At 42.0% G+C, this 27,503-nt stretch overlaps 1 protein-coding gene across 1 annotated transcript; it reads left to right on the top strand.

Annotated features, from left to right (window-relative positions):
- Nucleotides 1–293: 293 nt before the first annotated feature.
- Nucleotides 294–26,252, top strand: KDM4A (lysine demethylase 4A). The gene is made up of 22 exons (XM_030454982.1): nucleotides 294–435; nucleotides 762–914; nucleotides 1,129–1,304; nucleotides 2,353–2,467; nucleotides 3,314–3,507; nucleotides 4,940–4,989; nucleotides 5,434–5,537; nucleotides 6,858–6,995; nucleotides 7,899–8,149; nucleotides 8,924–9,114; nucleotides 10,396–10,757; nucleotides 12,675–12,795; nucleotides 13,476–13,654; nucleotides 15,996–16,200; nucleotides 16,481–16,557; nucleotides 17,263–17,318; nucleotides 18,257–18,365; nucleotides 19,315–19,503; nucleotides 20,165–20,335; nucleotides 20,820–20,939; nucleotides 21,501–21,593; nucleotides 22,554–26,252. The coding sequence occupies exons 2-22, from the start codon at nucleotides 777–779 to the stop codon at nucleotides 22,692–22,694; spliced, it is 3,180 nt and encodes a 1,059-aa protein (XP_030310842.1). The 5' UTR covers nucleotides 294–435; nucleotides 762–776; the 3' UTR covers nucleotides 22,695–26,252.
- The last annotated feature ends 1,251 nt before the right edge of the window (nucleotides 26,253–27,503 follow it).

The raw sequence follows: 27,503 nt of genomic DNA on the forward strand, positions 1-27,503 counted from the left end.
CCTGCGGACAGCCGGGCGCGGGCACAGGACAGGCGGACCGCCCACCCTGACTACCCCGGCCCGGCCTCCCCGGGCGCCTCGAGTGGGCCTCGGGCTCCTTAGCAACCGCCCCCTAGCGACAGCCTGCCGGCCCTTGGCCCGTCCGCCTAGCAACCGCCCCGCTCCCGGCCTCCTGATTCGCTGTCCCACCCCGACCGGTTGTAGAATTCCTATTGGCTGTGAAGAGGGAGAGGGCGGTGATTGGCTGCGGCGGCATGGGCGGGGCGGGCGGCGGAGGGGAAGAGGGCGGGGCAGCAGGGCGGGGCTCGGGCGGTGGGGAACGGCGGCGGTGGTGTCGGCGGCCCGGCGGACTCATTGGGCGCGTGGTGCGGAGGGATACCGGCGTTAGACCAAGGGGCAGGCGGAGACGGCAAAGAAGAGGGACGCCCTGCTGACGTGAGCACGGCGGGCGGGGACTCGGACCCTCCGCGTCGGGACGGGCAGCCCCAACCGGGAAGGCTGCGGGGGGGGGACGGGGGCAGAGAGCATGGGGGCCGGGTCGTGAATCGGTGGCGTTCTCCGCCGTGAGGTGGAAAGAGATCCGTGGTTCTGACGGACAGGCACCCTCCGCCAATGGGGAGGCAAGACTTGTGCGGACCCCGCGGCGATTGGCCGGCGGGCGGAGGGGGCGGGGCGTCCTCGTGCGACTAGGAGGGGCGGTGTGGGGGTGGGGTGACCCGGCCTCCCCCCCCCGTTCCCCCTACACCCCCTCCTCCGTGCAGGGCCGGCCCGGCAACATGGCCTCGGAGCTGGAGAACCTCAACCCCAGTGCGCGGATCATGACCTTCCGCCCCACCATGGAGCAGTTCCGGGACTTCAGCCGGTACATCGCCTACGTGGAGTCGCAGGGCGCCCACCGCGCCGGGCTGGCCAAGGTGCGACCGCAGCCCCCCCTTTCCCTTCCCCTCTCCTCCCCGCCTGGGCCGAACCCGTGGACCCGGCCTGGCCGCCGAGCAGGGCCCGGCTCCTCCGTCCTTTGTGTCTTCCCCCCCCCCCCCCTCTCCCGGGCGGAGGTTCCAGCCCCACTTTTCCAAGTTTGAGGCTTGCCGGTGCGCTTGGCCCTTATCGGGCAGGTTTTGCTGCCCGCAGATCATCCCTCCGAAGGAGTGGAAGCCGCGGCGGTGCTACGATGACATCGACGAGCTCGTCATCCCGGCGCCCATCCAGCAGGTGGTGACGGGGCAGTCCGGCCTCTTCACCCAGTACAATATCCAGAAGAAGGCCATGACGGTCCGGGAGTTCCGGAGGATTGCCAACAGCGACAAGTATGTTCGCGTCTCCGTGCACGTAATTACTGCCGGGGTTCCTCTCCCCTGGCTTCCCTGGTACCAGGTCGGGGATACGGACCGGTGCCGGTGAGAGGTGTGAAGGTATAGCTCCGAGGTGTGTTTGTAAAAGTGGCAGTGTGAGTGGGGACCTTTGTCGCTTGTGTCACCCAGCAGAGGATGTGATGCCGGCAGAACTTTTTGTTTCGTCTGTAGACTCCTGTCTGTTTCCAAAACATCAAATTTTTCACAGAGTAGAGAAAGGAATGTTTGTGACATGAAAAAGGAGACAGAGAAAAGATGATTTTAAAAGCAGTCTGAGCAAAACAGCCTTTGAAATACGTAATTAGAGTATTGAAATTGTCAGCTGCAGTCAATCCACTGAAGCTTATTTTATCTTTCAGGAATGGTAGTACAACATCACATAGCCAAGGATTCTTCTTCTGTTACGGGAAAATTAAAAATGCTTATGCTATGTATGTAATAGTCTGGAATATATAGATACACAGATGTTAAATAGCTATTGGTGTGTAATTTTGATCCCCTAGCACTGCTCAAAGAAGCCAGTGCATAGTTAGCAGGGAATGGGCATCAAAAGCAGATACTTTCTTGATAAACAGAGCATGCTTGGCCAGGTTACTAGCTGGTGAGTCTGGAAATGTTTGTTACTTCTACACAGGCAGAAAGCTTTGGTTTCATTTCTTTTTTCAAGTTCTTTGTGCTATTTCTTGTTTTGACTGCATCCTTCCTTGCTAAGTAGCAACAACTAGAAAGGGAAGTCATTCTTAGCCTAGGGAAGGGCTCAAAGCAAAAATGAAAGTAAACTGAGAAATGAGGAAAGTAATTTTCTTCCTGAGGCTTTGTTCCCAAGTCTCACCGGATCAGAGCTGTGCTGCTTTTCATGGCTGTTCTGGGAGGTAGGGGTCTGGCTGAAAACATCCATTAGGTATTTTTATTGTAGCTTTCGAGCCTTTCAGTGGTGGAAAGCATTGGTGTAGACTTGTCAAGTATCAAACTGGAAAGTCTTTGGTATCTTGGTTTTTCTCAGGTACTGCACACCCCGCTACACAGACTTTGAAGACCTTGAACGAAAATACTGGAAGAACCTCACGTTCAATGCCCCTATCTACGGGGCTGATGTTAATGGCACACTTTATGACCAGGTAAGAAAACTGGTCTGGTTTTCAAGCAGTAGTTATCCCAGTATATTGCATTCCATAAATACTAATTCTGCATTTGGCTTTTAGCTTTCAGAATGAGTTAATGACAGTCTTAGCAGAGCTCCAGCTTTTGGAGCGGGCAGGAACACAATAAACCTGGTGTTTATCACATACTCTCCATTTAACCCAGATAGTTCAGGTAATGTTCCAAGGGACCTCTCTTAGCGCTTCAGCGTAATACAGTTTGTTTCAGTAAAGCATAACCACTGTTTCTTAAGCGTTGGTTTTGTGGTGCTTTGTCCTGAAAGGTGAATGGGAGTTTGAAGTGTTGGTCAGTGGACACACTGTTTCAGTATCCAGTACTGCGTGTATTTTTTTGGGACAGCTCTGTAGTCATTGTGTGTTAGGATGGTAAAGGGTATGCATTCTACTTGCTAGTCTCCTGGATTAGAATACTTTACTCTTTAAAAAAGGTGTTTGGAGTGAAAAGTGTTTCTATTGAAGAGGGTTCAGGCATCAAACTCAAGCTCACACTATTATCTGCTCTGTAAAGTCTCTGTAATATGATGATTTATTCTCCTTTCTAACCATTATGTTGGGAGACAACTGGGTTGCTTTTTTTTCCTCCATAAAAGTGGCTGGTAAACAATTACTATGTAAGCAAACACCATGCAAAACTTTTGTTTTAAGCTAACTTGTTTAACTAGCTAATGGTTTGAGCTGTGCCATTAGATGATTTGTCTTGATGTGCTGTTTCACAAGTGTCTGATGGCTTTTGCAACTATCATCTTAGTTGTATAGTTCTGTGTTTCAGAATGCTTGTTTTAACACAAGGCTTTTGTTTTGCAGCATGTAGATGCTTGGAATATTGGCAGATTGAACACAATCCTGGATATTGTGGAGAATGAAAGTGGCATAACCATTGAAGGAGTGAATACTCCTTACCTGTATTTTGGCATGTGGAAAACTTCCTTTGCTTGGCATACTGAGGACATGGATCTCTACAGTATTAATTACCTACATTTTGGGGAACCCAAATCATGGTAAGATTTAAGATTTTCTAGGGAAGCTTCTATATTTAAGGAAACAATACCATAAAAGATTGGAGTAGAAGTCCTGAAGTTGCAAGAGTTGACTAAAGGAATCACCATCCCTCCAATTTGGCATTGAAGTTTTATCTGATGACAGGAACACTGGAAACCTGTAAGGCACTACAAAGCAGTGTGTGTCCTTGGTACCATTTTTTACCTTCTAGAAAGTCCATTCGCTATCCCGATGTAAAGAGTTGCTCAGAATTATAATACAGGGTGGATGCTCTCTGCTTTGATAGGGCCAGAATGTAAAAAACTTGCTTATGATTTCTTGAGGTTCTGAAATGGCCATACAGGCAGTGGGGGAACAGGTAATTTTTAACAGCCTTTGAAATGTCATTTATCATAGATCTAAAAGCAGTCTAGTGGATCTTGCTGTGTGCTTTGTCCAGTGTCTGAGCTTTCCTTTTTAGGGGAGGCTCCCAAATTTTTCTGTAGCATGGGTTGCATTTTAAGAGTGAATTATTCCCTTCTGTTCACAGATTTCTCAAGCAACTTCAACAATTGTTTCCATGGAACTTCTGTTGGAAACTAGTATTTTTGGCTGCCTTGTAATGCATCTTGGAAGTAAAAAATAATAGCTGGCCTGATGTGACCAGAGAACAACCCCATGCAGTGGCAATAGCATGGGAACATGAAGCAGAATAGTTCAGTCAGATAAACCCTCTGGCCATTACTTCTTTTACAGCAGTACATGGAAGAAGTCAACTTTCCTGATACTTCAGTCTGATTTAACTAGGAACTCCATCAAGAATGTAGCACTCTATTCCAGAGTGAAGCAACCTGAGTAGATGACTTTATTTAGTGTAGAAAACCAAATAGGAGTTTTGTGCCCCTGCCCCCCGCAAAAAAAAAAACCCTCTTGTGTAAGGGGAGAGATGTAGCCCAAAAGAACAAGCTGCAACTTGTGCATATGTTGAGGACGTGGCATTGTGCCGGGCTTAGCCCCATTTTGGTCTGAGCAGCTGAAAGATGTGGTTCCATTTTCTCTCTTGCTCTGGGTTTCTCCTTGGCCTGAGTATAGTAGTGATTGCACAGCTGTGAACTGAGACAGGTCAGGAAGTCCTCTTTTCTTCTCTCAATTCATGTTTTACTGTGCAGATCTGTTAATTAAATGCATCAGACTTGTTAAGTTCCTGACTGCTTAAACAGAAGTCAGTGAAGGAGATGGTCAGCTTTTGGCTCTTGATCTTTTGAGGAATAGAGAGGTAAAAGTCCTTGAGAGAGATTTTTGCTTATGTTACCAAATTTGGGAAAAGAGAGGTTTTTTGTTTTGGATTTTTTTTGAGCAATTTATGCTTTGGTGGCTGTTCATTATTTCCATTCAGACTTTGATATTCTATCATGTCACTTGAATTTAACAGATTTCTTCTTATGACTTCAGGTACTCCATTCCTCCAGAGCATGGGAAGCGATTGGAGAGACTTGCAAAAGGTAATTGGGGAATTCTTTTATGTCGTGCGTTTGTGGAAGGTGGGAGGGACAGGCACAGCAGGTTTCAGCTCTTTTGGAGTACAGCATGCCTCTAACATTTATGAGAACACAGGCTGGCACAGCTGGACTAATAATTTGCCTTTCAGAATACAGATTATATTACTTTTGAGGGGTTGTAATACACACACGAGAGAAATGTCACATTGCAAACAATGCAGTTAGGGGCTGTAACCTTTAATGACAAAATCTTCAACTATTGATTATTAGAACTGGAAGGTTATAGCCAAGGGAGCATCCTGCTGTGTTCAGTCTTATGCTCTTTTAAATAAGGTGGTCCATTCTTTTAGGCTGAGGGGAAAATGCTGTTTAGACAGTAACTTTTCATTGACAGTACTGAAAAATTAATTCAACAGAACAGTAATGTCTCACCTCTTATTTAAACAGGTTTCTTCCCAGGAAGTGCCCAAAGCTGTGAAGCATTTCTCCGTCACAAGATGACCCTCATCTCTCCATCAATTCTGAAGAAATATGGGATCCCATTTGATAAGGTGTTGAAAATTAATCACGGTTATACCAGCTCTTGAAAGAGGTTTATGCACCTGTATCTCTTCTCTAACAGAAGCTAATAGCAGATGCTTAGAGAGGAAAACAGGGTCAGGGAGCGTGTAAGGCAATCCTCTACCACTGTACTTCCATTTATCCAGCAGCTAGGGGCTGAAAGAGTTTGACAGAAAAATCTGTCAAGGACAAAATAAAATCTGGTGGGGGTTTGCAAGAAAGCTGGGGTAGGGCTTTTTGCACAGGCATGTAGTGAGACAGCAAGGGGCAATCGTTTAAAACTTGAAGAGGGGAGATTTAGGTTAGACATTAGGAAAAAATTTTTTCTTCTGAGGGTAGTGAGATGCTGGAACAGGTTACACAAGGAAGTTGTGGCTGCCCTCTCTGGAAGTGTTTGGGGCCAGGTAGGATGGGCCCTTGAGCTACCTGCTCTAGTGGGAGGTGACCCTGCCCAGGGATGTTGGAACTAGATGATCTTTACAGTCCCTTCCAACCCAAAGCACCCTGTCTTCCTTTTACTTTTTTTTTTAAACTTTAAAACTATACGCAACATCCTGTGTTAATTTTAACTTCACTGCTTTTCTGTTTATTCAATGAAGAGGTGGTTCTCTTTTTGTTTTAGGCTTGTCCCCTGCTAATTTTGTTGTGATCTCTTTCCTCAGTAGATAGTATGGCTTGTTCCCCATTAGTTTTTTCTTTACATTAAGAACTTTATAGACCTTCTGTACTTTGTCAGGTGATAACTTGTCACCTCCCTCTTTACAAGCACACACATGCACACACATACTGCTGATCTTGTCTTTGAATCCTTTTTCAGAAGTACTGTCATGTCTGCATGGGCAGCTGAAGCATTTTGTTGTCATGAACCTTTATTAGGCCGCAGGGAAATGCTGAAGAGCAGTTTTGGAATGGCTGAGAGTTGTGCTTGAATATGAACAGCTAAAGCAAACAGTAGTGAATTTCCAAGTTGTATGTGGCTAAAAATTTTACTTTAAGATAGTGTTCAACCAAACCTGTAGCTGGTGCAGATCTTCATAACCTTGAGATAGCTTGTCAAAGAGTATTTCACATATATAACCTCTTTTGTGTTATTTTGGTTAGTTGTGTTCTAGTAAAAACTGTTGAGTGTTGCTTTTCAGTAAACAATTACTTAACATAAGTAAGAGAATATTAAATCTTTTTATTTCAGTATATCCAACCACCATCTGTTGGTGGGGGTTTCACACACGCTGAGTGAGTACAGGAGCTCCTTTTATTCAGACCCACCAGGTAGTCTTTTAAGTTGTCTCAGTGTCTCAATTGTCTTCCAGGTGACACAGGAAGCTGGAGAGTTCATGATAACATTTCCTTATAGCTATCATGCTGGCTTCAATCATGGTTTTAACTGTGCTGAATCTACCAACTTTGCTACTCTTCGGTGGATTGAGTATGGGAAGCAGTCTGTACTGGTAAGTGGTCTGTTGCCATTCTATTGTGTATGAGGAACCTGAATGCAGTGCCTAAAGCTCTGCTGCTCAGTAAGCCCCCTGTGTTTGTTCTAAGGGAGTGAATTCAGTGTTTTGTACATGTCAGATGTGATGTTTGCTTTCTGATGCAGTAACAATGTCTAGTCAGCCTCCTGTTTTGTGTCCTTATTTTAGCTATGGGTAGCGTATGATATGTTTTTTAGCTTTGTGTAGACCAAATGGGGCTTCAGAGAAAAGCAGGGACCTGGTTGTCTTTCCAAAGGTGAAAGAGTGTTCTTGGAGGTCAAGACTTGACAGTATTTTGTCTGGTATTTTAACCTATATTTATTGACCATTTAACTTGGAAGTATGACTGCTAACTTAAATCACTTATCAAAATAAGTATTGATTCTTTAGACCAGATAGTGCTATGTCCCTGCAGAGGGGCCTTACCATGGGTTCAGTGAATTCTTTGAAGCAGTGGTTTTAACCATGCTCAGAGGTGGGGAGCTGCTGCTGCTCTGTGTAGGCCCAGAGTTTTAATGGCTCTGACTTCCCCACTGCAGTCTCTGGTTTTGTTTGCTTTGTATAAGCTCATACTAAAACAGTCAGCTTCTACCAGCAATTTTGTTGATGAACTTTCTTTCTTATTTACTGTGATAACATGGGGGGTTCTGTTTTGTCTTTTTTGCTCTTTTTCTTCCTAGTTTTTAGAAACTTAATATATGACCTTTCAGTTTCCTGGGAAAGAGACTTGAGAATTCTGAGGTGTAATTACATGTAAATGTGTGATTTTGTTTTTAATTTTTTTTTCTTCTGTTAATTTTCTGAAAGCAAAGTGATAAAGGAATGCAGAATAGATTGTTGAGTATATGATCTTACTTCAGTATTTTTTTGCAACTTCAGTGCTCGTGTCGGAAGGACATGGTGAAGATCTCCATGGATGTGTTTGTGAGGAAGTATCAGCCAGATCGTTACAAGCTTTGGAAAGCTGGGAAGGATGTGACTGTCATTGACCATGCTCTTCCAACCCCAGAAGCAGCAGAGTTCCTTAAAGGGGATCTCATGCAAAAAGTCAAGAACGGGAAGCAGTGTGCTGGGGAAATGGAAACAGAAGAGACATGTAAAGAGGAGGTGGATGGGGATGAGACAAAAAGGTAGTGCTTTATAAAGTTCTCTGCTTTTCTGTTGGATTGTGAGAAACTGGACCCAGCTCCAAATGAATCTTTGCCATTCTGGTTGAACAGCTGCAGTCAGAGTTAGCAATAATCTGTTTTCTTGAAAATAACGCTTACTCTTAATTTTTTTTTTTTTTAACTATTTGATACCACATTGTTGATGCTTTCTGGTCGACAGGTAATGCACCAGCATGGAAGGTAGCTCCTCACCTTTGGACAGAGATCCAAAGTCTGGATTGGAAGTGTGCACCATATACTGGGAAGCCAAAAGAAAAAGGGGATGTGTTTGGATCATAGGACAGTACTGGCAAGCAAATTCTTGTACATTGCAAGCTGCAGAATCAGTGTGTGGTTCCTGGTTGCTGAAAGTGGACAGGCTAATCATCTTGTATTTTGCAGCTAAATATTTTTCAGCCAGTGTCAGCTACTATTCCTGAGGTTGTCTTTAGTGGTGTTTTTTGTTCTTTTTAGTTTGGTTTGTGTTTGTGGGGTTTTTTTGTTTAAGGTAAAGAATCCTTGGCTAGAACATAACTGTCTAATACATGATTAACGTGCTGACAGGTCATCTCTAAGGGTTACTGACTTTGCTTTTGTAAAGGCAAAGAAATCACTTCAGTATAGTTTGGAAACTATTTGGCTTTCCAGGTGCTGTCTCATAAAACACTGATCCAAACAAGCCTGTGTTTTGTGCACCCAGACAGAAATTCTGCATTGTTATGTGTTTGTAACCTGCCATGGCTTTGTCTTCTACAGCATTCCCAAGCATCGCATAGGAACAAAAAGGCACAGGGTGTGCCTGGAAGTGCCTCAGGAGGTGAGTGAGAGTGAGGCCTTCCCGAAGGAGGAGCTGAACTCCGCTCAATATGAAGCAGACATGGCAGAGCCGTGTGAGAGACCTACAAGTGAACTTGGGCAGCAAGGTGAACAAAGGCTCAAGTTTCCAGGTAACTGTGTCAAGCTTTATACTGCTATGAGGGGGCAGGGTATTGTTCTCCAGGGAGAGAAACTGCTAAAGCTGAATCTGGGGCACACTTTCATGTGATGCTAGTCAGTAGGATGCTGTCATGTCCAAAAAAATAGGCACTAGTTTGTCAGAGCCATGGTGAGCACTTCAGAAATTTATTGTCATGAGACTTGGGATATTACCATTTGATTTTTTCAAGACCAGAGAGTGCATCTAGAACAATTTCAGGTTGTGCCCTTCAGTTAAATTTGTCTGACACTTCTGCCACTCGTTTGAGTAAATGAAATAACCACAGCCTGAATGAGCTTTTGTGGCCTAGTTGTGGATAAGCCCAGAGAGAACTGTATAAAAAAATGTTGGGGGAGAGCAAAGGTGTGGGCAGCCATCCTGTAGCTGCTTCAATAACTGAGTGACCAAGTAGGTCACAGGGATGTTGTCTCTGAGTTGAATTAAGGGAAGCAGAAGCATTGCATGAGACTTGCTTAAGAAACTGGTGTTTCTAGCTTTTGATTTTCAGTCTTCCTGTTTTGCTTGCTTGCATGCAGAAATGTAGTCAGTGCCTCAGTAGTCTAAGGTCCTCTGTATCCATATTGTGTAATGTGAACTGTTTACAGAAATTGCTTAGTAAAACATATGTGCACTTCTTGTAGTGCACATATGTCTGATGTGCTGTATAGACGTTTTATAGAAGTAAACAGGATGGAGGAAAATAAATGTAGCTTGTATAGGTCAGTTATCCTTGCTTTTAAGGGAGAACCAAGGGGCTTATGGAATACAGGAACGGGACAAATGTATCTGATGCCTCCCTGTATATACTATCCTGTTTTCCAGCCCTTTGCAGCTTGTATTTAATTTCCTTCTATCTGCTTGTGGGTTTTTATTCTTCTGCTATTAAGCCTCTCATGAACCCATGTAACCTCTTACCCACAAGAGTGTGTGGCCAGGAATTGGGCTGTTTAGCTTCACTGTGTAAAGGATCATCTCTGTTTATTTTGAGCTGGCTTTTTTATTTATTTTGCTGTCTTTGATACGTGCTAGTTTTTGTACTGGAAGAAGCAATGAGCAAACACTTCTATTCACTGTCTTTAAGCCACCCATGATTTCATAGGTGTTTCAATTAATGGTCCACTCTTTATCCAACTTAGTCACTTTGTTGTGTGTGTTGTAGTTTTCTTTTGTGTTTCACTTTGTTCAAATTGTTGCATAAATGTTCTCTCTGCTTCCCAGACTTTAGAAAAGGTCAGTATATCCTTTCTTCTAGATCGTGTGGACTCAGCCAAATTTGAAGAGCTGAAAACAGTGAAGCTTGAGGAGGAAGAAGAGCAAGAGCAAGAAGCAGCAGCATTGGATCTCTCCATTTCACATGCTTCAAATTCCACTTCAGTTTTGACAACTTCAAAGCAGAGTGCAACTTCCAGCATTCAGCCAAGCTCCCCTGTGTATTCTGGTTCTTCGGACTCTGAATCCACTGATCTGTTGGCAAAACGAACTCTTCCTGGGCCAGCTCGGGTTCTTACAGTCCATAGCTATGCTAAAGGGGATGCCAGTGGATCTGACAATGAGCAGACTTCAGGAAAGAAAGCCAGTGCCACCACCAGTGTGAGTGAACAAGAACTGGCAGAGGTATGAGTGACATCAGTTTTCAAAGCTCAAAAAAAAGGCTATTATGTGGGCATGGATTTCTTGTGAAAACTTTCTGTCTGTTCAGAATGTGTTTTCTTTCCATGGGGGTTTGCATAGCAGGTTGCTTAGTTGTTGGTTTTTGTTGTTTTTGTTTTTTTTTAATGACTGAGCTTTGCTAAACAAACAAGATTTAAGATAAAATCCTATGCTCTGACCTCTCCTAGAAAACAAGATCAAGATCACGTATTTTGAGAACTTTTCTAAGCTATTCACATACTTTAAGGGAAAGAGTAGCTTGACATGATAGAGGTTTTGACATGATAGAGTTACAGGCTGATTCAGGCCCTTTTGTAGTAATAGACACCCATTTGGACCTACTTCAATCCAGTCTTTATTATGAATAACTAATATGTGCGAGGTTTGTTTTGTTTTTAACATGAAATCTTGTATATATGTATGTCTTTGGGTCCCTTTTAAAAAAAGAAATGATGGAACAGAAGTTACTGGATGTGAGAATATAAATCTACATGTTTTAGAAATCCCAGTGAATGTTCTCTTAGAGAAGCCAAGAGAATGCTGTAATAGTTAAAGTGTTACCTGGTAGTGTCTTCAAATTATTTATATCCCTCTTTAAATACGTGTTTAGAGAATGGAAGACCAATTGTGTCTTTGAAATGCAGGAATTGCAGAAACAGAACAGCAAATGGGCAAGTCTGTTGGTAATTAAGCTGAAACTAAGAGATTGTATGTATGAACTAGAGAAATTCAGTTGCTGATACTGATACCTCCACTGCATACTCCATACAAGAAAAAGGTGAAATTTTAAATGGCTGAAGATAGTTTTCCCCATACGGTGTATTTTGAAACAATTTTCTCATCAGATGGTAACTAGAATTGCTAATTTCCATTTGAATATAAGTGCTTCTATCTCTTAGAAGACTTGTATAGAAGACTTGTATCCAGCTCTATATAGGAGATCCAGCTCTATGTAGAGATAATGATTGTTATATTCTCTTCTGTCTTTTTGTCTTTTTTTATAAAATAAGAGATTTAAAAAGATGTAAGATGCATTTAAACTAAGCCTGTCCTTCAAGGGGGGGGTCTCCTGAGAGACTTCCTGGCCTGGTAAAATCATTGCCTTTAGTTCTTTGCTTTTAGGTTTGTAGTAATTTCGTCAGTGTCACTTACACATAAGGCTAATGGAAAAGGAAATAACTTGCTGTAGTCTCCTTCTTCCAGTCTGTCTAGAAAGACAGTGTTAGTAACAAGCAGAGAGTGTCAAAGTTTCCTTCATTAACAATAAGCCTGTTAGTTTGAGATGCCCAGAGAAGTTGTGGAGTCTCCTTCTCTGGAGACTTTAAAGACCCTTCTGGGTGTTTTTCTGTGTGAACTGCTCTAGGTGATCCAGCTTTGGCAGGAGGGTTGGACTCTGATCTCCAGAGCTCACTTCCAACTGCTACCATTCTATTATTCTATACCAACAAACTCTTAATTTAAAAAAATATATGTAATTTTTGTTATTTTTAACTTGACATACAAATTAAGGATTTCTCCAGAATATGTGAGGCTTCTTACTGTGGCTTTTCTAAGTTGAATCATTCAACTTGTCTTACTTTGTTTGAGTCTTTTACACAATTCCTATACAAAGAGATTTGCATGAAAAGCTGCAGTGGGGTGTGTGAAAAGTCTCTGCCTTAATGGCTCAACAGTGCTAGTACAGCACTATGTTTTATCCTAAAAAAGTGCTGCAAACAGTTCTTTCAGAAACTTAACTAGTTTAGAGCTGAAGGTTGTTCGTTAGAAATAAAACTATGGAAGCATGTATGCATCTTGTGGATATTTCTTTAAGTGTAAAATTTAAAATAATGTCAAAAGGATTCATGGTACTGGCCTGATGAATTCTTTCTCCTTGTCCAGGTAGCCAAGGAGTACATCAGATCAATGAAGGAGAGTAAGAAGTCCAAGGGTCGTCGCCAGCCATTGAGCAAACTCCCACGCCATCACCCACTCTTGGTTAAAGACTGCACTAGTGATGATGGTAAGTGCCTGTGTGCTCTCTGGGAAACCGTAGAGAGGGTCTGAGCTTTTGTGGACAGTGTGGGATGTTCCATTAAGTTACTGGTGATAAACGTGAGTCAGCGATTGACACCTCTGTGTCCTAGACAAGGTGCTTATCTTATTTGGGGGTTTTTTTGTTTGTTTTTTTTTTTTTGTGCTTGTATCACTTAGCTTTTCTTTTGAGTGGCATCTTTTCTTTTCTATTCCTTTCTCTGGAAAGTCACAAGTGTGAAAAGAAAATTAAACCAGAACCAGAGACTGTTGCATAACTGTGTCTGCTTTAGAACCTTCCACTAATTGATAAAAATATTCATGATTTAGGAAAAAAAAACCAAACCCAAACAAGTGAAGAAAATTTACAACAACAACAAAAAAACCCAGCACCAGATTTTTTGGCTGACAGCCTTAGTCTTGACATAATTTGGAGCTGATGGTGTTCTTACCCAATAAGCCTGTCTTGTGTCTGCACAGTTGCTCGACTAGTAAAAGCCTCTTTAAAAGGAGACTGGGTTACTGTCTCCCATCACTCTTCTGTAGATTTGATTTCTGGCAGTCTTTCTGTTATCTCCATTCAGAACTTACTGCTTTCTTAGTTTTATTTGTAAGATGAGTATCTATAAAAGGACAAATAATTACAGAGTTAATGATATCCTATTGCAGAGGCATCAGAGCAACTAACTCCTGAAGAAGAGGCTGAGGAGACAGAAACATGGGCCAAGCCACTTAGCCAGCTGTGGCAGAATCGGCCACCAAATTTTGAGGCTGAAAAAGAGTACAATAGAGCCATGGCTCAGCAGTCTCCTTACTGTGCTGTCTGTATGCTCTTCCAGACATATCAGGTACGTGGACAGTCTGCTAATGCTCTCATAGACATGACTGAAGCTGTAGCTGCTATGATGCATAGTTTTAAACAAGTTGGTTTGCATATTGCCGGTTAACAGAAGCTGTATCAATGTTGCAGTCTTCCCAAGGAATTGCTCCAGGAGAGCACAGTTGGGTCAACTTCAAAATGTCAGTGATTGAGTGCCTGTGGGGTTCCGGGGGCTTGCTCAGCTGTTCAGCTGAAGCTTTTGTGTTCTGTGGCTTTTGCTAGAACTGTAGAACAGAGCTTGAATGTTTCTGGAGCTGACTATAAAATCCCACTGGACTTTTCCAGACTGACTCCCTCTTTTTTAAAAAAACTTTAAGTCCACTTATAGTACATGGTCTTTGTGGAATTGGCAAGGAAGAAAACCTTTTACTTAAAAGGATTTAGGCTTGTGTTTGTGGATGGCATGTGTGGCAAGCTAACTTTACTTGGAGTATATCCATATTGACAGTAGCTATGGCCTGTGAAAATGTGCTTTAATAAAGCGAGGCTGTAGCAGTGCATAGCTTGGGATGGGCTGCAGAACCCCTTCATTGTGGTGTGTAAATGCTTAGGCAGGAGTTCCACTCTGAATTTCTTGCTGTGCCCAAACTAAGTAATTTTAAGGTAGCTTAATCATTACCTGGTTGTGTGTTGCATCTTCATCTTAGAGGTAGTTTGCTCCTTTCCAAATCCTAAGCATATTTGTTCATTTGGGTTTGCTAGATGATTATGCTGATGCTAGAAAGATGTTCACCACAGCTTTGGAAAGAAAGACCTCAAATATTTGTTGAGGGTTTATATTGCATGTAATTCCTAATTGCCATGAAAACTATAGATCCTAGTTTCTGTTTGATCTTGCTATTTCTACCTGAGAGTAGGTTCTTGTTAGGACTGGTAGTTCCATGTAGAAGCTGCATAATCCGTAGGGATTTCACTAGTGCTGATACTGTATAAAGCTAACAGTTTGAGGATAGTTTAAATTCTGTTTGTTTCTTTTTTGAGGACTAAATGCTGTTAAGCAGCAAACCGTAGCCACAGGATTTCATATGTCTGTATAGCAGGCAGCAAAGTAGAAACTTCCAAGATTTGATCTGTGGTTAGGGTCTTTGTTCCAACTTCAGAAAGTCTATGGTAAATCCAGAAATTCACTTCAGTCACCTATTTATTAAAAAATATGCACCAAATACCAGACAGATACTCATTTTTCTTTTGTGAGGAAGAAAAAGTGTTTATCTGCTTGGGGAAAAAGAAAAGTCTGTTTCATTTTCTTAGCTTTGTTAGAGATTTCCATTCTTCTTCTTGGTGTGCAGTGTTCAGTATAAACCAGTTTTACAGAATCTGAATGAACAGGATTTGTTGAAAACATGTCAGTTCCTTTCCAACTGTGATCCTTACCTGAATTTATTTTTTCCCTGCCTTTTGATGCACTGTAGGAGGGACAGTGCAGCTTCATTCTGCTATTGCAATTTTGCTAACATTTTTTAAAGATGAGGCAAACCACTTTTGTGGTGGCTTATAAAGGACAAAGGATGGCTTGATTCATTTCTGTCCAGCTTTTAAGAAGGCTGGCTTGAATAGAAGTGTATCTCTGTAAGCTTCACATGTAATTGCTGTTTGGTTTGACGTTTGTAATTTATTCATCTAAACCAAAGATTATAGGATCATAGACCTCTTAAAATGATGAAGTCCAACCATCAACTCAACACCACTGTGCCAAATGAACCATGTCCTGTAGTGCCATGTCCACACATTTTTTGATCACTTGAAAGTCTCCCAAGCTTTAAATGGAAAACTGTACTTTTAGTCTGCTTATTTCCCAGGAACAAATTAATTTAAAATCCCATTAGACTTTTTCAGAACTACGTAGGAAAAAAAAACCCAACTATGATTGCAATAGGTATCTGTATGATCCTAATCCTCCTATATTGAGATAAATAAGATATTAAGATAAATGAACCACGTTGGATGGCAGTGTTGTGATCCTCTGTATTAAGGGGTGGAGGAATGCAGCAGACATGTTGCCCATAGAACATGAGGTGGGCTTGGTGATTCCATCTCTTCTGTCAGAAAAGATGCAGATTGGTGTGCGTGCTGTTGCTCATTAGAGGGATGTACTTCAGACCTTACATTAGCCATTTGTGTAGAAAATATTTTCATTTTGAAGCTGCACTAACTGAGGATTTTATAAGCTAACTATATTTTCATCAAGCATTCTAACTATTTAATCTTTGAGCACCTTTGCTTTTTTAAAAAGTTTGATTTATGTATGGAATAATAGGTGAATAAGATGATGTGAGGCAGTTTTACTTGTTCCTGTCTATCAATTGTAGGCAGAGTGTGGAGGCAACAGCCAAAACTCTGGAGTAACTCCAGCTGGTGTGGATGGGAAGATCCGAACCAAACCCCTGATTCCTGAAATGTGCTTTACTACAACTGGCTGCAGTACTGACCTCAATCTTTCAACCCCCTACTTAGAGGAAGATGGAACCAGCGTTCTCATCACCTGCAAGAACTGCCATGTCTGTGTTCATGCAAGTGAGTGCTTCTAGACTTAAACCTAAACTATCTCTAGTAATTCTGTACATCATAGCACACTTCTACCAGTCTGTTAAATGTACAAGTAGAGGAGGTTCAGTCCTTATCTGGCATGTATTTGGGTGCTGGCCATTGAAATATGGAGTTGACTGTATGGGTTAATTTGGAATACACAGCTTCATTTTTAGGCTTGTGGATTTTAATTCTTGCTTTACTTCTGGGCCCTAGGGGAATAGGTCTGAGTCTAGCTAAGTTCTTAACTGAGGTATATCTCTTCCAGGTTGTTATGGTGTATCTCCTGACAAGGCCACTGAAGACTGGATGTGCTCCAGGTGTACAGAAAACGCTTTAGAAGAGGTAAAGTCTCCCATAAGATTCTACAGATGGAGTGTGGTACATCTTGTGGAACTTGTGGATGTGGAACTTGTCTACAAAATATATTTCCATAGGGTTTTGGTTTTGTTTTAATTCTCTCTTATGAGAAGAAGACAACTTAGAGAATGTTAAGGAACCCATCTGTTGTATTTTGATGCTTTTGACTGAATACAAAGCTGCTAAGCTCACATCAGTCATAGAGAAGATGTTCTGTGTGATGTGGATAGCTCCATTATTTGTCCTAATTCACAGTAGTTGTATTTCTAAAACAGTAACTTCTGTTAATAATTACAGAAATGTGCACATATGAAGAAAGCAAGAATGGGATTTCCTGAAAAAGCTACATAGGCTTTAGTTCGGTAGAACAGGTCAACCTTTTGAATCATATTTGCTTTTGTTTGTTCCAGATCCTTTTACACCCCTCAAAGGGTATAGTATGTTGTGGTTGTAAAAGGAACAAACAAGTTGAACAAGTCTTCAGTGGTCTGTCTGCCTTCAGCAGACTTGAAGTCTGTATTTGTTGTCCTAAGGGCAGCAGCTTTAGAGAGCTAAAGGGCTAATCTGTATAAGGTAGTTAGCTGGCTTCTGACAGCAAAACCTTTATCTTCTTCTGGGCATGGAAGTTCTGAAGCAAGTGTACCACTCTGGACTTCACTCTTTCAGCTAATGCTTGCTTTCTTATGCCAGGACTGCTGTTTGTGTTCATTACGAGGAGGAGCACTGCAGAGGGCTAATGATGACAAGTGAGTGTTCCAGCTTTTTTGGTCTTCAAGGGGCAGCTCAGTTCCTAAATAGCTGAGGGTAACTTAGCAAAGCCAGTGTCTGCATGTCATGCAACAGAGTGACCATCACCACTTTTCACACTTAGTGCTATTGGGAGAGTTCTGATAAGTGTGCTCAATGTGCTCACATGCAGCAATCATCATCTCTTCAGGTAATGCCTTATTCTTATTCTGTTGGCAACAGATGTTAATTGTTTTGCATTTATAGTGCAGAGGTACAATATGCAGGCATAAGAATAAGGTTCCTGATGTCATAAAAGTCTCTCAGTACCTTCTCACAAGTACTTTTTTTCTGCGTGCAGTGTGTGGTGATAATGGAGACAGAGGACAACCATAGTTCTGTAGCACAGCATACTGAATTTCACAGTACCTCTGCAGAAGTTAACGCTGCATACAACTGCCTGTCCTGTCTCCTTGGTATGGTGAATACATCTGAAGCTATTTGATACAAAAATAGCAGTGAGACAGACTTGTAGCACTGTGGGGTGTCCTGAATCTTGGCCTCAAAAAATGGTGTGGGAGGTGAAGCCGCAGCCGCCTGGTCACTGTTTCAAAAGCAATTCAGTAGTGACTAGGCAGTTGCCTGGGACAGTTTTGTGAAGGAATGCCCATCAGGCAAGCTTTTGTAATGTGGGTATGCAACCAGCACAAGCCATGGTAAATTGCTCTTCTGTTAAGCCTGTTAGTAGTAGATTGGAAGTACAGAGAAGGCTTGGGCTTGCCCCACATGCACCCTGTTGCTTGCAGTAGGAAGGAAGATTACACTTCTAATTCCCAGAGACTATTTATCATGGTTTTACATGGCAATCTTCAACAGAGTTGTATTTTCTTAAACTTCAAAAACTCCTCTGTTGGCCTAATGCACATTAATTTCTTTTTCACCTCTTCTGTCCTGACAGGTGGGTTCATGTAATGTGTGCTGTAGCTGTACTGGAGGCAAAATTTGTGAACATTGCAGAGCGGAGTCCTGTAGATGTTGGCAAAATACCCCTGCAACGTTTCAGACTGGTAAGGATAACCTGTGCTTCACTGGTGAGGTTTCAAAGTGTCTCTTCAGTCAGTTCAGAATCTGTGGAGAGTTTTACTTACTTGTCCAACCTCAAGTCATCTCTCACAACTGAAGAATTCAGTCTGTTCTGTTCTTTGTATGGAAAATGGCAATTGTGTCTGTTGCCATTTTATTTTTTTAACCATTCTTCAGTTGAGGAGCCAGCAAGGGTGGCACAGTTGTCAGTATGTGGCTGATGACATTTATACAGTGGTGTAATGCTAATGTTTTCCTTGTTAGTGTTCACATCCCTAGAACCTGACTTGCTGTTGAGCACTTAGGTGCTGCAGGTTATTTGAGACATTTGTATAATGGGTGAATGTCTTCAGCAGGAAAGCAGTTGTACTTAACTCTTCTAACAGTGTTAAGGGGAAAATTGACTTTTAATTGCCCATGCATTCCAGATAACATTATTTTTCCACAATAACAGCCCATCAGGCCTAACTCAGGTACAGTTGGGTCACTGATGGTAATGATAGAATTTTAACTATTACTTGTGTGGTTTGTGTTTTAATTTTTGTTTGTTTGTTTCTGTTTCTCATTACTCATCTTGTTGCTCATCCCCATGTAACTTAATAGCCAATTGCTGGAAGGCCCTATTAACTTTGAACCATATTGGACTGGTCTAATCCCAGGTCTCCTGTTGCTAGTGTGCTTTGTGCATGTTGAGCTGGTAGATATTCAACGTACATTTCTTATCTGTGGGGTACTTCAAATTTATGAGTTACTGCCTTGTCATAAACTAAAACTGGTAAACTAAAACTGGTAGCCTTCTGCTTCTTCTTAATCAGAAAGTAGCTGTGCTTTCACAGAGAGTAAATGGCACAGTATTGGACACTTAGACCAGCTAGTACTTTGTGTGGCATAGAAACTAGTGCCAACCCATAACCTTTAGTTTCCTCTCCACAGAAATGCATCTTCTGCAAGAAACGAAGAAAGAGAATTGCAGGTTGCTGTGTACAGTGCTCACATGGGCGGTGTCCTACATCCTTTCATGTCAGCTGTGCCCAAGCAGCAGGAGTCATGATGCAGCCTGATGACTGGCCCTTTGTTGTCTTCATTACATGCTTCAGGCATAAGATCCCTTCTCAAGCAGAGGTGAGTAGGTGTGATTCCCAGGATTTGAACTGTAGTGTCTTGGAGGGGCTGAAAATCTTTAGATTGTGTAATTCTTATAAAACTCCATTGAAGCCTTGACTCTTTCACCATAATCTACTGGTGTTGATCTTAGCAGCTGCAAGGTTGAGATCAGAATCTGTGTGATCTTAGTCAGGTCCCTTATTGTATTTTGGTTTGCAGCCCAGAAGGATTGGGAGTACTAGATCCGTCCTGTGGCTGTTGTATTGAGGAGTCAGAGTGGGGTTTATGGAAAGATACTCAGTGTGCAGTAATTAGTGCCAGGATTAGCAGGTCATACAATTTAATGTTTAAGTGATTGAATAGTTTATAAAGTTGCCTTTGGCTCCTTTAGCCATCAAAACCCCAACAGTCTACTAGAGAGTATTAACTGTAAAGGCCTTGCGTTGCTCTGAAGAATGAGAGCTTAGTTTACTAAGTAAATTTCAAACAGCAGCATCTAACAGATTAGGCGTTAAGCATTTGAAATACAAGAGATGGAACTTTTCTGGAAGTGCTGCTGATGGTGCTTTGATTCGAGTTGCTCACTGGAACTAAAATATTTTACTTCCTTGTCAGCTATGATCCTCAACATATTCTTTATTGAGTCATTATGTAAATAGGAATTTTTTTTTCTTCTCAGCGAGCTAAGGCTGCACTCCAGGATCTGTCACCGGGTCAGATAGTCATCAGCAAGCACAAGAATGGGCGCTTCTATCAATGTGAAGTGGTCAGCCTTGCAAAGGAGACTTTCTACGAGGTCAACTTTGATGATGGTTCCTTCAGTGATAACCTGTACCCAGAGGACATTGTGGTATGCTGTGCAGTGGGGGTCTGGCTCCGGTAGAGGGCACATGATACAAGTTAATTGTTATTGCTGCAGAGCAGGCACACCAGGGGATTTGGTAATTGTTCCAGCCCTAGGTCATGTTGAGGCTGCGATGTGTAAGATGGCCTTCAGGGTGTTAAATGAGACTGACTTAACTGAGGGCACAAAGGAACAGGTGTAACAGGGAATGCAGCTCATCTTTGGTTGTTTAGCAGTGGTAAAGAAAACTTGCTGGTACTTGCAGACCATTCCTGCATGTGGTATTTTGAGTTGGGCTCACTGTTGGGATTCAAATACAGGTAACATAGATGTATGTCTGTCAGCCTAGTTCTCCAGCCCTAAAATGGAGTAATTGTTGGGGTGGTGTGCAGTGTGACTGGAATGGACACTCCTGTGGTTTGCTGAATCTTCACATGAGGAAGCTGCTTACCCTTCTTCTTTTCTCCCACCTTCCTCCTTTGTGCTGTAGAGTCGAGACTGTCTTCAGTTAGGTCCTCCTGCTGAAGGGGAAGTTGTGCAGGTCAGATGGACAGATGGACAGGTCTATGGAGCCAAGTTTGTTGCATCACATGCCATCCAGATGTACCAGGTACAGAATTGTCTGAAAATACATAACAGGCTGATCATGTTAGCAGGGTAATACTCAAAGCAAGCAGAGTTTTGAGGGGAAATTACTTAGTGGTGTCAGCAATGCCAGATGCTGGTTACAGTTGCTTAAGAGTGAAGTGATTGCTTGCACCTTTTACTTATATCTGGCTACCTAATTGGAAGTGTCAACTTCTGAAAAACTGCTGATCTGAAGTTCATAGCTTAAACTACTGAAAATAAGTTTGGTTTTGCTTGTTTCTGTTTAGTGAGAATGCATTATGTCTTGCACATTTCCAAAGGGTTTAATGTTCAGGCTGTATTAAAGTGACCAGCCAAACTGTCTTGTCAGGCATTACAAGAATATTCCAATACTTTCTGGACTGCTTTTACTGTTATGGGATTAGTGAGGTTTTGGTTGAAGTGTGTTGCATTGTACATACCTCAATGTATGTCTTAAAAAACTCAAGTGGCTGAAGAGTATTCATGAGAAGCTTCTGTGGGGAGGAGAAGCAAAGTTTTGGGTAGCTGTGAGAGGGTTCTGAGTCCTCTGTTTTTCCTTTAGGTGGAATTTGAAGATGGGTCACAACTGATGGTGAAAAGGGATGATGTATATACTCTTGAAGAGGAGCTTCCTAAAAGAGTGAAGTCAAGGCTGGTAGGTAAATGGGGTGCAAACATCTACTTAAAGAAGCTCATTGTAACTTAATTTGTCCTTGAACAGCAAGCTGAGTGTTTGGCAAAAAAAGATGACAGTCTGATACTCTCCTATCCTTGCAAATTGTTGCAAAGCTTGGTAGTTGATTAGGCTGCAAAAGTAAAGTTCTGTCTGGCTCTGAAAAGGCTTTAAACTCCCATCTCTGCAGAAGGAGAAGTTAGAGTCACTACAGGTTAATACCTTTTTATGCCTGTATTTGTTAGGTTTTATTGTGTATTCCCATTGCAAAGAGTGGCCAAGTTCCTTCACAAGCCCTTTGTTTTGAAAAGCCCTTAGCAGTGTGGCATAAAGAGAGCTGGCCATTTTTTAAATGGTAAAATAATTCAGGTAGGAAAGGACCCCTGCAGGTCCCTGTTCAAGCACCTGTTCCAAGCATTGGTAACTTTGAAGGCAGATGAGATTGCTCAGGTTCTCTGGAGACGCCACAGCCCTTTTGGCTTCCTGTTCCATTGCTTTGTTTCCTGCTATAAAAAAAAAACATAACAGAGGACAGCATGATCATGCACATCGTGGTGCAGAACCTGTGCACCATGCATACCTGTGCAGAACACGTGAGAGGTTTTAGAAAGAATATAACATAGTTGAATCCTGTGACCAGGTATTTAAACATACCTGCTCCGTAAGGCACAGCAGAATGTACTAGGTGGAACAGATGCGTGTATTTATTGTGGGTTTTGGTTGGTTGGTTGGTTTTTTAAATCTCCGATTGCAGTTCACTTAAAGTTATCTCTGGTCTTGTAAATCCAGTTCCTTAAATATATCTCTTGCGTTTGTCCAGTTTTTGAAGAAGGCTGAATATTCCCAAGTGTCCTGACTTGGTTGGTTCTTCCATGCAGTAGGAAGATGTGGAGGCAGAGATCTGATCTGTGTTCTAGTGACTAATTCCAGTTTTTCTCTTAGTCAATAGCTTCAGATATGCGCTTCACTGAGATCTTCGCAGAGAAGGAGGTCAGACAAGAGAGGAAGAGGCAAAGAGTGATCAATTCACGCTACCGTGAAGATTACATTGAACCTGCGTTGTACAGGGCCATCATGGAGTAAGCACTGCCTGTGGCAGAGGAAGAAGATGCCCACCTCCCGCAAGGATTTAAATGCTCCAGTAAAACAGGCCATATTTGGATGCTTTGAATCCAGGATTTTTTTGTTGGTTTGTTTTTGGTTTTGTTTTTTTTTTTAAGGAAGCTAAAAAGCTGATGCTCTGCAGTAGCTGAAAGGCAGCTGTTGGATAGTGAAACAGATCCCATTTGCTGATGCCTGCAGACTCCTAGTCTGAAGTTGGGTCCTTAAAGAATAAGCCAGCTTGGGGCTGTTGCTTTCGATCTCATCGAGCAGTCTTGCATTTTTATTAGAGACATTTTGACAGGTGGCAGACTCTTCCGGGAGTTGTAGCCAGGAATTGTGGCAGCTGCAGAATAGTATGGTCTGTTATTTTAATTAAATAATGTTCCTGATTTTGGGAGTCTCCCTAGTGACTACACCTAGGCTTAAGCAGGCAGTATTACTGGTGCTTGAAATGGAACTTCTTTTTATATTTATATCCCATCTTTTTGTTGCCAGCAGCTTCAGTCTCTTGTTGAGCACCTTCAGCACCTTCTTTCTGAGGGGTGAGTTGTAGGCTGTTTAGATCCAAGCAGATAGGAGGTGCTTTTGTGAACAGGTGAAATGTGAAATTGAATATTATAGGACGAATTATTTAACCTTCCATTTAATATTTTTGTTCTGATACTTATTTTGATGTACTTAATCATAAGTTTAACTGTAATAGTCTGTGCCTCAGAATCAATGAAACCTGTCTGGAGCCCTGCGCAGTGCAGCCTTCTAACAAGAGTAGGCACTCAGCTCCCAATAGATATTCAGCTCCCAAAGACTTTCTTCTGAGTTTTTCCCTACTCCTTTTAAGGCAATAATGACCAAAGGGTCATTCTTGAATCCAAGCATCACAGTATTGGGGATTGATAGGGCAGCAGTATCTGAAACAGTACAGTACCTCTTCTGTGGCAGCACTGTGTCTGGTGTGGCCACAGGCTTTTGCTTACAGTAGCTAATACTGGGTCTGAGACAGATAAAGAATGCACTGAATTATGTGACTAAAAGGCTGTGCAGTGCTCTCTGAAGCAGGAGTGCTGCTGTGTTGCTGTCTGGCAAAAGTTACCCCAGCATTTTATAGAGTATTAGTAGGGCACATCTTAATTGTGTTGGAGAGAACTTGCTAGCCCAGCAATAGGAAGCTAAGTTATGCGGGGTAGTAGGTGTACCCAGAAGATGTGCTAACTTACTCCTAGTAATTTAAGCATTAACACACCACAGTGGGAGCTGTGTAAGTATGTGTTCCTTTTCCATTCTGTAGGAAAGGGATTTCAGGCTGTGGATCAGATTTGCCACCTTCTTTTTGCATGGAACAATGGGGTGACTTTCCTGCTGGAGAAAATTACAATTATGTGTTCTCCAGAAGCAGTTTAAGAGGAGAATTTTATAGTGAAACAGACCTAATGCATCCCTACTTCTACAGGGACTTGGCAATGTGTCTGCAAAGTCCGGATTTGTAACATTTTCCTTTTGTTATACAGGAATGCTATAAACCAAACTCTTCTGAAACCCCGGTGCGTCAATTTGTGATAAGCAATAAAATGCAGTATTGTGTAGTGATACAACTCTTGATCAGAAAAGAAATAAACTACAGCTTTTATAAAGAAAATCTTACTTATCCCTACATTTTTATAGGGTCAGGAGGCTGATATAAGTAGCAAAGATTTGCACAACCACTGTTTTGCATAGAGATATTCTGTCACATTTTTATGGTGGAATACTCCATTCATCAGTATTGGAAGGCTGAAACAGATTCTGAAAGGGGATAGTAGCTTTCCTTCTGGTTTTTTGTTTGAGCTTGATTTTTTTTTTCTTTCCATGTCCAAAAATCCTGGTCTCAGGGTATTAAATCACTTTCTGATGGATTGGATGGATGGCTTGATAAAACAAGGATCTGTTGAGACTGGAGTCTAGTAGCTGCAGCTACTCTGGTCTAGGCAATAGGAGCAAATCTGCACTTTAGTTTAGGTCTTAGCCTATACGTAAGCCTCTCTGAAGTGATGTGCTGTAAGAAAATTTGAGGAGAGCTGGCACAGCCTGAATGAATTTGCCTCTGTTATGTCAGCATATCTTAAGACTCGGTATTAATTTCTCATAGGCTGAACATGCTCTTTTGGCATTCTTCCTCGAGTGAAAAGGTGCCTGTGTTCAGGCTTTCCTCCCAAACTGCTGTAGAACTTAAGTACACCTTTTAGATGCCATGTGCTACCTGTGTTGCAAACACCTGGCTCAACAGCTCCATCCTAATATGGTGACCTAGAACACAACAGCAGGGTTCTTTGAAGTGCTGTTTAACTGCAGCAGGTTTTGCCACCCACCTCTAACAGTACTGAGTGTCTTTCAAGAGCTCCTATGCCTAGTATTTCTCTGGAAGAGGAGCTTTGTTAATCTGTGTTTTCTGTGGGCTTCAGGTTTGCTCTTGTCAGTTGGCTGCACTGTGTTGGAAACCGCTGCCATCTTGCACTCTGAGACAAAGGGCCTTCCCAATTCTCCTGTCAGTTCTTGTGCTGCATCGTTCAAATGTGAGCATACTTTACCTGCTGCAGTGATTGAGCTGCGTTTTAGCTTCTCTCTGAACTTAAACTTGGTGACCCTCATGTTTGAGAGGTCTGTGTTGTTTTGACTTTGCAAAAACAATAGGTTTTACGGCTTGAAGTATAACAGGTAGCAATAAAAGCTCTTTACAGAGCAGCTCTCTCAAAGGTACATCTGCTTTCCATTACCTGTACATTAATCTTGACTGATAATTTTTTGCAGTGTTGTTTTGTTTAGTTTTGTTTTTTGAAGTCTGTTTATCCCTGTTACAGCATCATTCCAGTGAGGGCCAGGTTCTGCCAGAGTATCTGCTAGGCAGGTGCTTCTTCAATGTGTTCAGTCAGAAGTGGCACATGGTGCCCCATGGGAGCTCTGGCCCTTCGATAGGTCCATTGCATGTGATGCTGCAGGCAGTAGTCCTCCTCACTACACTTTTCATGAAGCTTCCATCTGTGACTGGTTCAGGTTGGACCCATGAAAAGCATTTTTAGCATAAGCAAATAGTGACTTGCCTTTAATTCAGGATATCTTGGCAAGCTAATGATTACTTTTTTATAAGGTTTAAAAAGGTGACTGCATTCTTTATAAAGCACCGGATTGCAGTAATGTTTCTGCCCATGGCTGGACTTCTAGGATACCTCTTACTCTATCAGCAGACCCCTCAGATGACCAGAGACAGTACCATCAGTAGTAAGACCCATTTTCCATGCTCCTTCTCTTTCTTCCCAGTGTTTTGAGCTGGGTTGAAATGATTCTGCACTGTTTTGAGGAGTGTAGCCACATATCCCAAGGCTTCCAATGCATCTCTGTTCTTCCATTCTCCAACTGGGCTCCTGTTGTCTGACATATCTGCCATATTTCTGTTTTTTTGTTTTGGTTTGGTTTTTTTTAAATGCAAAAATGAGATGAAATCAAGACTCTGGTAGCCTGTATGTTGTTTTCAATTTGATGAAGTAATAAATGTAATTTTAAAATGGACAGTCTGTAGACTAATTTAAGAACTAAAGCAATGTAACTTGCTAATTCTCATCATGCTTCTTATTTTTCTATCAGCATTTTTCCTTTCTGATACTCATCTCCTTATGCTTAGTCAGTGAGCTCTCAGTGACATTAAGCTGAGTTCTTTTATTAAGGACTCAGTCTCGCATGCCTGTTCAGCTAGGACAGAGACACAGATTTGTTCTTCCTTGTTGAAGTATAGAGTCCCTACCTGCATTAAGAGCTGAGTGGCCTTAGGATCTCTCTGAGCTGAGAGTGACAGTTCCAGAAGAGGAATCATCAGAAAATCTTACCTGGGTGCAGAGTCACACAGCTCTGTTCTATAATTCAGATTTAACTTGAATTTCACAGTGCTGGTTATGACTTACTGAACTGGCAGTCAGGGAAAGGAGATTCTTCTACCTTAGCTCAGGGATTTATGTTCTTGATACACTGAGTGACCTTGAGTAAATTGCTTATTCATTGTATTGTTATTTCAGCTCATATCTTTGGAGACTAAAGTGCCAGGTATTCGGGGAGCCAGTTTTGTGGTTGGGGAAAATGTTAACATCACCTTTTCCTGACAAATTTGTAAACATTGTACAGAACACTTAGGTGTGTGCACTTAGGTTAGGGTAAAGTGTGCAGTATTTTAGCTTCAACATAAACAACATGAGATATTGCTAAAAGTCAAAATAAGCCTTTTTCCTCTTTTCCTGTAGTCATTCTTCATTTCTTTGCATTGCTGATAGAGCTGTTCTGCAACTTAAGATTTCTCCCTTGGATGACTGAAGAGTGCAACTTCACATGGGATGAGTGTGAGTCCAGCAATGAGCATAGCTGAGGGTGTGTATCAGTAATTGCCTTTGACCTCACCAGAATGGTCTACAGAGGAATGGGAAGCAGTCACCAGATTGCAATCTTTTGAGGAGCCTGTGATAGGTCCACGCAGCAACATTGCCATAGCCTCCTTGCTGCAGCATGAGTAATGTGACAATGCTAAAGTCAAAACTGTTCTGACAGCTCCTATCAATGTGGGAAATGTGTGGGATGGTGCTGGAAAAAGATTAAAATGGCATAGTATGTGTGTTTTAATTTCTAGACAAAAGTGAGTGAACGTAAGAGAGCCTGAAAAGACATGTCCTTGGCTTCTAATGTGTTTAGGAAAATTTCTCACTTTTATGAATGGTTCAGGTGGGCACCTTTAGTACATGATGCAAGAGAGAAATAAAGCTGGCCTGCTGTATGGAC

This window comes from Calypte anna, chromosome 8, assembly GCF_003957555.1.
Source record: "Calypte anna isolate BGI_N300 chromosome 8, bCalAnn1_v1.p, whole genome shotgun sequence".
Classification (NCBI taxonomy): Eukaryota; Metazoa; Chordata; class Aves; order Apodiformes; family Trochilidae; genus Calypte; species Calypte anna.

Bases quoted from the DNA above. Each gene is read 5' to 3' on its own strand.
- KDM4A (XM_030454982.1), top strand. From the start codon at position 777: ATGGCCTCGGAGCTGGAGAACCTCAACCCCAGTGCGCGGATCATGACC. The intron at 13,655-15,995 runs GTACGTGGACAG...TATCAATTGTAG, and splicing joins TGCTCTTCCAGACATATCAG to GCAGAGTGTGGAGGCAACAG. The intron at 17,319-18,256 runs GTGAGTGTTCCA...CTGTCCTGACAG, and splicing joins CAGAGGGCTAATGATGACAA to GTGGGTTCATGTAATGTGTG.